The sequence below is a fragment of the Macrosteles quadrilineatus genome, unplaced genomic scaffold (genome assembly GCF_028750875.1).
Source record: "Macrosteles quadrilineatus isolate MER2022 unplaced genomic scaffold, UCM_ALF_1.0 Scaffold_6__1_contigs__length_79288215, whole genome shotgun sequence".
Lineage (NCBI taxonomy): Eukaryota > Metazoa > Arthropoda > Insecta > Hemiptera > Cicadellidae > Macrosteles > Macrosteles quadrilineatus.
In genome coordinates, this window is record NW_026542599.1 from 14,003,279 (window position 1) to 14,013,596 (window position 10,318).

The 10,318-nt window shown below is 35.2% G+C and overlaps 1 protein-coding gene across 1 annotated transcript; it reads right to left on the reverse strand.

Moving 5' to 3' along the window:
- Positions 1 to 1,642: 1,642 nt before the first annotated feature.
- On the reverse strand, positions 1,643 to 8,101 carry LOC128996621 (uncharacterized protein K02A2.6-like). The gene is made up of 2 exons (XM_054422026.1): positions 5,222 to 8,101; positions 1,643 to 1,651 (listed from the first exon to the last, which is right to left on the reverse strand). Exons 1-2 carry the CDS (start codon positions 8,099 to 8,101, stop codon positions 1,643 to 1,645), a joined length of 2,889 nt encoding a protein of 962 aa, XP_054278001.1.
- Positions 8,102 to 10,318: the final 2,217 nt, after the last annotated feature.

Below are 10,318 nucleotides of genomic sequence, written 5' to 3' on the forward strand. Positions count from 1 at the left end.
ATTCACACAGTGGAAACGGGTACTCTGTCTTACAGCTCAACTCATTGAAAAGTCCCATGTGAGCCAATTTCGTTTCACAAGTCACAGGAACTGGGCTGTTTTGAAAGGCCCCCTGAAGACCCAACACCTTTGACTATTAGTTCCTACTTTTTTATTACTATTGATTTCACATGAAAAACTAAAGCTTAGTATTAAGCCACAAAAACACTTATGAGATTCAACTTATCATCATTCTGATGAGGCAATACTCAAATGATTTTTTTAATTTTTCCAATACTACACCTGGGATAGAAGAAGCTAGCTACAGAACCGTCTGAGCTGTTGTGCTCACTGTAGTCCTGGTAGAGAATTTCACGAGCCTCTTCCACCAGCGAATATACCAGAGTGTTGTTGTACTGACGACCTGTGACGTCAGCAAAGATGTGCTTCCCTGACTTAACGAGCGGAGCGTACGAGGCTAACTGACCGTAGGGCTTCACCAGGTCGTAGACGATGTTGTCCTCCTGACCATGGACAAACTCCGCACCCTTGTCTACAGGTACACCTCCTAGACAGAACATCGTTTCCACTCGTTTCTGTCGGCCTGTTGGTTATTCAGGGCTTCAAAAAGATAAATGTGAGTTTTTGACATTGGCATACAAAATGAAAAAGTTACAAAATATCTATTTATCATCCTGAAATCCTAAAACTGTCATATAATATACTCTTTCTTTGGAGAAATATTTGGGGGATGGTGAGCTTATGTAAAATGTCTGCTGTCCAGGACTATGCTCCTCTTCAGCCATACACGTTTTAAGAGGCATCATGTTTGGGGAGATAGCTGGTCTAGTCGTTAGAGCGCGGGACTACGGTTCCTGGGGTCCCGGATTCATATCCCGCCAAATCACCAACGGATTTGATCTAAGTGATAATGCCGTAACCCCTAGGTCTAACCTGAAGTAATGTGAAAAACAATTCCGGGCTCGTGCCACTTTTTCGTCCTAGGACAAAAAAAGAGGCATCATGTTTAAAATGATAAAATTGCAGTTATTTTGGTAGCACTGATGATTGCACAGCTGAACATTGTTGTATATGTGTAATACATAGAAGGTCAGTCTATTGCAACACATTTTGTAAAATGGGTAGTTTAAACACTGCTTACCGTGTTAAAACTGATCAAGTGATCTACAGAAAGAAAAATTCCATACAACTTCCTTACCGAAATGAGACAGAAAATTATAGTTAATTTGATATTCCTACTGAAGGAAAAAAGCTTGAAGCATAGTAAAGACATTTAAGGAAACTGGAATAATTATGGATAGATGAAGGCCTTTTTATCATAGTGGAATATGATCAATGTAGCCACAATTAAAAATGTTCCGCCATTCGCGGACTTTAAGCCTTTCGTACGCATTCCTTAAGCACAATTTTAATGAGGCTCTGAAATTAAACATTAAACATGAGCCAGTAATTCTAAGAACTGAAATCCCTAGATTATTGACAGCAAAGAATGTATTCAGAGTGGGTAAAAGAATAGCAGACCGAATTTTTCAAGACATTTTTTCTGTGATAAAGCAAGTTTTAATTTCTCTGTGTATGTTAATAATTGGAATTTCTCAACATGGGTAGAATATAAACCTTTTATCGTACACGTGAGGCATTGTTAGAACAACTGAAAGCACACATTCAACGAGCTACAGTCCTGGTAACATCTAAATCTTGTTAACAAAAATTACCTCTAAAATACAGAAGTGGAGGACGTCCATATTGGCCAAATCAGTTTTTACTAGTAAAATTTACTAGCCTAATAAAGTTTTTCACTGTAATGAATATTTTCAAGGATTATGTTAACCAAATAATATGTAAGCAAATGTAAAATTGATCGTGTTTTTTCTTAACTTAAAAATAGGGAGCACAGTTGTGCTGGTGAACCCTTTATATTCAGCACATTTATCTTTCCTTCCCGCCTTTCTGCAATGTTCACTGGCCCGTTGATTTATGACTTGGTTTTCGGAAATGCGAACTTATTTGTTACAAGGATTTTCTACTAATGTTACTAATCCACACAGTTCAGTTATTATTTATAATTACTCTACTCAACCAGCAATTAAAAAGGTGTCACTATCACCTCAATTAGTAGTAGTATAGCTACAATAAACTCAACACTAAATCTTTATGAATTAAATTACTTATTTAATGATCAACAATGTATTTTATAATATGATTTAAACATGTTACAAGCTACAAACCTATGTGGTTTATATTTCATATAACCTTATACATAAGGTACAATCGTAACACTGCGAACAGCACAAGTAATTTGCTACATGATGTGGGACGCCACAATATTTGAGGCAATACATCATTTCACACAACATTTGGGTGTATTTAGCTTGTATGGAGTAACATGCCTGTTTCTAGAATACTACCAATACATTAGTAGTAAATGTATAAAAGTCTGAAATACTATTTCAAACACAGATTCTAGTTGAAAGTTGATGAAACATTTATGCAATCGCTGAATGACTCAGATTTATTTGCATGTCCTGAATCATTGAAAGATATTTTTTTCAACCAGACCATCAACGGTTGTCCTCACAATAATAAATAAATAAAATGAATTCATGTTATAATAAATAAAAGTAGCTACGCAACACACACACCATAGTATAAGCACAAAGAGTAAATATGATCTTTTTTTGGAAGCCGAAAGGATTTCTTTAACCCAAAACTAAGCTTGTATCTGGACTCAACTCTAAACTTGTTCCTTTAATCTGAGAACATTGCTGTTTTACTGCACGGAACTAGTATCATTGACTATATATGCCTAAAGGTATATAAATGAATATAAATATACCTATATTTTTATACCTACAGGTATATAAATATACCTACATTGACTATATATACCTGTAAGTATATATAGTCAATGCTAGTATACACTCGATGTTAAGTGTTTTAGAGTGGATATAATTTACCTACAAAGTCAATAAACAATAAATTAAACACAAAATAAAAATTATAAATTCATACCTTCTAATTAATTACATAAAAACATAAGAGCAAATGGTTTTATGCTGTTTGCATTAGATGTTTAACATCGTAGTACAGGAAAAATACTAAATAAAAATGAAAAAATTAGTTCAGGGATGAAACTTTGGTTTTAACTTCGTTTTACCAATAGAAGTCAAGATCCGATGAGTCCCTAACAGTCCTGATGGGAGAACATGGTTTTTAGGGGGTGGGGGAGGGGGAATTTTGATATAATTCATTATTCACGATTTGAAGTCATTTAGGAAGTCGTTTTTAAGGTTTGTATACACGGTGAATCGATAGGAACCATATTTAGGTCGATAGAACCACCTCCATAAGAGATTTAGCATATTGGTACATGTATAGTTGTTATTTTTTCTAGGAGGGTTAGGGGGAATTTTAAATAATTTATGATTTTTGACTTATGACTTGTTGGGTGTCGTTTTCAATTGATTTCTACATGCCAAATAGAATGGAACCACTATTTTGTCGATATAACTACATTATTAACAGATTTGGAGTGCTGTCTGAAATAAAATAAATGTTTGTGCACAAAATTAATTATTTAATATTTAAACATAAAATATAAACAATTAACTTAACATCAAGTATTAATTGAATGAGTTTATTTTTACAATAAATTTAATTTTTCCTATTATAATAAAATACCCCCTCACAGCAAACCTGCAGACCAAGCAAATTTTCATTTACCTGACAAATTACTATTAATTTTCTATTTAAATGACATTAATTTTAATGAGTCATTAAGTTTGCTGCTACAGGGGAGGTAATAGGGGTTGTTTTTTATTGAAATGATGATAGCTTAGTATAAAATAAACAAAATTGCCAAGTTTGGTTTAAATTTAAATATATCCACAAACAAGCGAACTACAAGAGTTTATTTATTTCCATTAGAATAACATGGGAATTTTAAATTTACATTTTTTTAAATTATCTCCTTAACCTTACAGGATAAGAATGTTTAAAAATAAGAAGTCGGTGGAAAATTACTTAAATTTTTACGGAAAGTAAATAAAAGAAACGAAGATAAAAAGAAACGTATTTAATAAAAAAAAAATTAAAGTAATTTTTTATAATGTAATGATGGAATGAAAATTTTTACAGTGTATGGTTTGTATATTTTTAAAACTATTCAGCATGTTTATAAAGATAAAAACACTGAATTATCCAATAAATACAACACAAGGTGGAAAAATCTTACTGTAAAAAGTCATCATCGGCTGAAACTTTCAAAAATGAAACCTTCGTATATCGACAATTTATTCATAAGAGGTTTGCCTTCCTTACTAAAAAAAGAGAAAACAAACCCAATTTTTTTAAGAAATTAAAATCATTCTTCATTAATCTGGCTCCTTATAGTAGAGATGAGTTTTTAAATCAAAAATGAATTAGCTATACATTCAAAAATAATTGTAAAATTGTATGGTTAAGTCTTTTAGATTAAGTTGTATGTATAACCAATTTTGTATGCGTTGACACTATTCATGTATGTAAAATGTATAAAGTGAATAAAGATAATTTGATTTGATTTGATTTGAACCGTTAGGCGTATACCAGGCATATACTAAACTATTTAATCTCTTAAGCTCTAGAAAGTGGTTTGGAAAGAAATTGTGAAATTCTTTGTTGATGAGGTCAAAATGGGAAAACCCAATTTTCTCCCCATAACAATCCCCATAAACCCCTGTTCCCATAGTCCAATCATGCTGGTTCGTAAACTCGTTCGAATAAATTTAGGTTTACACGTTTGTACCAAATGACATCAAAATCTGATAATTTGCGCTCGAGTTATCACGCTAAACGGACACATATGTATATGAATTTGAAAGGATGGTGTTTTTGACTTCTGGGGACCTCAAAACAAAAATGTAAATTGGTCCCGGGTCTAAGTCTTACCATGAGACCTACGGTAATAGCTTATTCCCTATATGGGAAATTCGCTAAAAACCTATAAAATGACTCTTATTAATTACAAAATAATTAATAAATGCACGCATATTAACTCAACACAAAATCTATTTAATGAATGTTTACAAAACAAAAACAATAGAAAAACATATGATAGTAAAAATATGTATAAATGAATTATGAACAGTCTTAGAGAAGACATAACAGTCTCCCCCACTATTTTGAACTTGCAGTGTATTATTATGAAAGCACAAAGTCCTTGTATCGGCCCGGCATTTGCCTTTGTCGCCTTCTCAGGATTCTCAGGAATATGGCTATTGTTCGTTTCTGTTCCCTGAACTACTGGAACCTCTGCATTGTTTGCTTTGGGAGTTAGTGGTCTTTCGGAAATTGACGGTCCTTCGGAAGTTGATGGTCCTTTGGAAGTTGATGGTCTTACGGGAGTTGATGGTCTTTCAGGAGTTGATGGTCTTAAGGGAGTTGATGGTCTTTCAGGAATTGACAGTCTTTCAGGATTAGAACAAGTAACAGCCTTAGAATTTTCTTTTGTGCTGTGTTTAGAAGCCCGTGGAACATCAAATATGTGGATTGGTCCCGCGGTAACAATTTTTGGTTTTGGTATCAAAGTAGACCGCAATTGATCAATGTGTCGTTTAACAAGTCGGCCTGACTTGTCAAGGGAAACTAGATAGTGTCGAGTTCCCAACTTTTTGTTTACTTCTCCAAACTCCCAAACGTTCTTGTTGTTTATGAAGAGACGAACCTGAACTCTCTCCCCCTCGTTGAATGAACGTGCAGATGGAGCATTTCTAGTTGAAGCTTTTTGTACGTTGGGAAAAATGGCATCCATTCGTATTCTTAACTTCCTGTGGAGGTAAAGTTCAGCCGGTGATTTGCCACATGCTAGAGGAGTTGCCCGGTACCGCATTAAGATCTTCTGGACCTTTAGTGCCATTGGTATGTTTTCTGAAGCTGTGGACTTCAGGCGGTTCTTCAATGTTTGAACAGAGCGTTCTGCTAAGCCGTTTGTTGCTGGATGTCCTGGAGATATGAATTTCTGGAAAATGCCATGCAATTTGCAATAAGCTTGGAATGTATCACTTTGAAAAATTGAGGCGTTGTCAGATACCATAACATTCGGGTAGCCGTGTGTTGCAAAAATCTGTTCAAGCAGATGTATGGTATTGGAGCTGGATGGTGCATCTTTGATTACTTTTATCTCTGCCCATTTTGATCTAGCATCAATACACACGAGGAAGTTGAAGCCTTGAAACGGTCCTGCGTAGTCAATGTGTATTCTTTCCCAGTTCTCTTTTGGGATTTCACACGGGTGATTGGGAGCTTTGGGCGGATTTGACCGTGTTAGTGCACAATTTTCACATCCTTTCACAAGATGCTCAATGTCCTTGTCAATATTTGGCCAGTAAACATAGCGCCGTGCTAGCTGTTTCATTTTTGTGATTCCAAGATGACTTTCGTGAAGTTCATTTAGAATCTTGTTTCTAAGTAGTGATGGAATGTAAACTCTTTCTCCCCGGAAAATAAAGTTTTCGACCAACGTAAAATCAGAATCAGTTGAATTGGTGAGTAGGTCTTTCAAAATCTTAGAGAGCACTGGATCTTTGGCTGTCTCGTTCTTAATGATTTCAGCTGTGATTTCATGGCTTGAAATTTGAAAAATAACTTGGCTGCAGATTTGGTGTACCTCTTTTCCGATTTTCTTGTCTTTAGTAGAGTGAGTCTGTGTAAGAGGAGCTCTTGAAAGACAATCCACGTTTTTATTTTCCATGCCCTTTTTGAACACCAACTTGTAATTGAAACCTGACAGATATGATGCATATCTGAGTAAACGAGCTGAAGTCATTTGTGGTAGAGCCTTGTCATGTCTGAAGATCCTAGATATGGGCTGATTATCTGTTACAAGTTGAAATTGAGTCCCGAATAGGTAATAATAGAAGTGGGAGACACCAAAAACTATGGCTAATGCTTCCCGGTCTAGTTGACTATAGTTACATTCGGCATCAGTGAGTGAACGTGAGGCGTAAGCAATTGGCCTCTCAGTACCATCTATTAAGTGGCTAAGAACTGCAGCTAGTCCAGTAGGTGAAGCGTCTGTGGTGAGGACTAACGGTAGTTTTGGATCGAAAGGTACGAGTATCCTGTTACTGCAGAGCTCAGTTTTGATTCGTTGAAAAGCCTTTTCACATTCCGGTGTCCATTCCCATTTCTTATTTTTGCGTAACAAACGTCGCAAAGGAAAAGTGACAGTTGAAGCATCTGGAAAGAAACGAGAGTAGTAAGAAACCATTCCTAAGAATCGTCGTAATTCTTCAACTTTTGATGGACGTGACATTTCTTTAACAGCTTGAACTTTGGTAGGAGATTTCTTTATTTTGTTTAACTCCACCACTCGTCCTAGATACTCTATTTGTTCTTGAAAAAATGAACACTTCTGTTTGTTAATGTGTAAGTCAAAATCTGAGAGTCGTTGAAGACAGGCCTGTAGATTTCTTTTGCACTCATCCATTGTTGAGCCATGGCAAATTATGTCATCAAAGTAGGCCTCGGTTTTAGGCAACCCCTTCAAAATTTGTGTAAGAATTCGGTTGAATTCAGAAGGTGCTGTCTTTATTCCGAAACTTAGACGATTGACACGATATGTTCCACGGTGTGTTGACATTGTCTGGATAATACTGGACTCTTCGTCGACCTTGAGGTGCAGATAAGCTTTGTACAGATCAAGTTTACAAAAGTAACGAGATCCTCTCAAACTATCGAGTACATCGTCAATTTTTCGAATAGGATGGTTTGCCTGGACTATTCGTTCATTCACACCACATTTGTAGTCGACACAGAGACGAACACTTCCATCTGCCTTAGGTATCACGACTAGTGGTGACCCCCAATCACTTGACGTAACAGGCGAAATGATTCCTTCATTTTCAAGTAAATCTAGTTCCTTGTTGACCTGATCAATAAGAGCATGAGGTACGTTCCGTTCACGATTGAAAATAGGCTTTGCTCCTGATCGAAGATGTAATGATACTGTAAAGTTTGGAACGCATCCAATTTTTGGCTCGAAAATTGGCGCAAATTTTTCAAACAGTTCCTCAACTGAATTTACTGGTTGTAATTGAAGGGTAGTAGCTGGTCGGTTCATTTAAGCGTCAATTTCACACAGTTCAATACCCAGTACTCGGATCCATTGGCGCCCTAGAAGTGCATCATGACCTGAAGGGACGATGTGAAGGTCACCTTTGAACTGTTTACCCTTGTATGATACAGAAACTGATACCTTTCCCTCTGGTTTGATTATGTCTCCAGAGTAAGAACGGAAAGCTAGCCTTGATGGTTCTACAGGTACGTTCAGATGTAGACGTTCAAAATAATTCTTCGCAAGGAGAGAAAATTTAGCCCCACTGTCAACTTCAAAACATTGTAATTTTCCATTTATAGTGACAGAAACAATGTACTTGTCTGAATCATATCCAACTTCAAATAAATCTACGACATCAAAGTTCTGGTAGATCGAATCAATTTTGTGCACTCCGTAATCAGAAGAGTCGTCACTAGAATAATCGTCATCATTTGATCCTGAATGTAGGTTGTTGGTTGAATTTAACTTTGATGTTGATTTCTTAGTCCTTGACATCAGTGTAGTTATGCAGACCGTAGAGACATGTCCTCGTTTTAAACACTCCCCACATTGGAGTTTATACTTGTGTTTGTTACAATTTGCAGCAATGTGTTTGCTACTTCCACATCTAAGACAGAGGCCTTCTATTCCGAGGGCATTGAAGTCAGGACTTTTGTTATTTGAACGTTGTTTCCAGTTGAGAGATGTCTTGTTGGATGAGTGATTGTTAGAGAACTGGTGTGATCGTCTGGAAGACTTTGTAATTTTGTGCACTCCAGCCGAATCCATATTAAAGTTGTTAGAACATGCATGTTGGTGAAATTCTTTGCTTTCAACCTTTGATGCTTCAAGAGCAATAGCTTTCTCTAGAATGTCATCAAACTTTGTGTAAACGGATTGTAAAAGGTGTTCCCTAAGCCAATTGTCCTTCAATCCTCGTATGAACTGTGCCCGCAAGAAAACATCAGCAATTGACACAGATGTTCCACATTCATCGTTGGAGCATTCAACTGCAAATTCACATTCTTGAAGATCACGTCTGAGGTCGGCCACAAACTCTGAAATTGACTGGTTTTCTTTTTGAAAGATATTTAAGAAATAATGTTGAGCAACAACAACACTTTTCTTTGGAGTCAATAGTTTCTTGAAGTCATTCAACAGAGTTTCATAATCTAATGATTTGAGTGGCTTGTCTGGGCCCAAAAATGCAGATAGGTTGTTATAATGTTCACTACCTATAGAATTACACAAGAGCTGAGCAATTTTCTTCTTATCAGTCAAACCTTTCATTGTATAATAGTTTTCGAAACGTTCTAAATAGCTGGTAAACTTTTCTTGTTTGGCATTGAAGTTTTCGAATGTAGCAACATTTGACAATGTAAATTGACAGCTTTCTTCTCTGGGTTTTGCAATTGATGTAACAATTGTTTGAATTTGAGCTTGAAACATGTTTGACATCTCACGTACAAGTGCTTTTTGTTGTTCATTGAATGTGTTTAGAAGTAAGGTAAACTGTTGTGCATCCATTATAGTTTGAACTGTATAAAATATTAATGTATCTTGAAACTAGAAATTGAATGTAATTTTTAAAAGTAAATGTGTTGAATTTTGTAGTGGCTAGTTGATTTTCACACTCGTCGCCAATTAAAATGACTCTTATTAATTACAAAATAATTAATAAATGCACGCATATTAACTCAACACAAAATCTATTTCATGAATGTTTACAAAACAAAAACAATAGAAAAACATATGATAGTAAAAATATGTATAAATGAATTATGAACAGTCTTAGAGAAGACATAACAACCTAGTTGTAACTTAGAATGTATTCCTTTGACTTGCTGAAGGATATAAAAACAGTATACATATGTACAAAACATAGAAAATATATATACAAACTTTGTAGGGGCTACGCAAAGGTCAATAGATATTTACTTGAACTTAAAATCATAAAACATGGTTTAAACCCTGACTTAATATCAATGTATTACAATGTAAAATAAATACATTTATTTTACATAAATTTTACATAAATTTTACCCATAATGGGTTTATGGGTTTATGGACACTTTTGTGGGGAGAAAATTGGTTTTTCCCATTTTTGACCCCATCAACAAAGAATTTCACAATTTCTTTCCAAACCACTTTCTAGAGCTTAAAAGATTTAATAATTTAGTATATGCCTTGTTGTACGCCTAACGGTTAAGGAGATAATAAAAAAAAATGTAAATTTAAAAT

Coding starts and splice junctions, on each gene's coding strand:
- LOC128996621 (XM_054422026.1), bottom strand. CDS start 8,101: ATGAACCGACCAGCTACTACCCTTCAATTACAACCAGTAAATTCAGTT.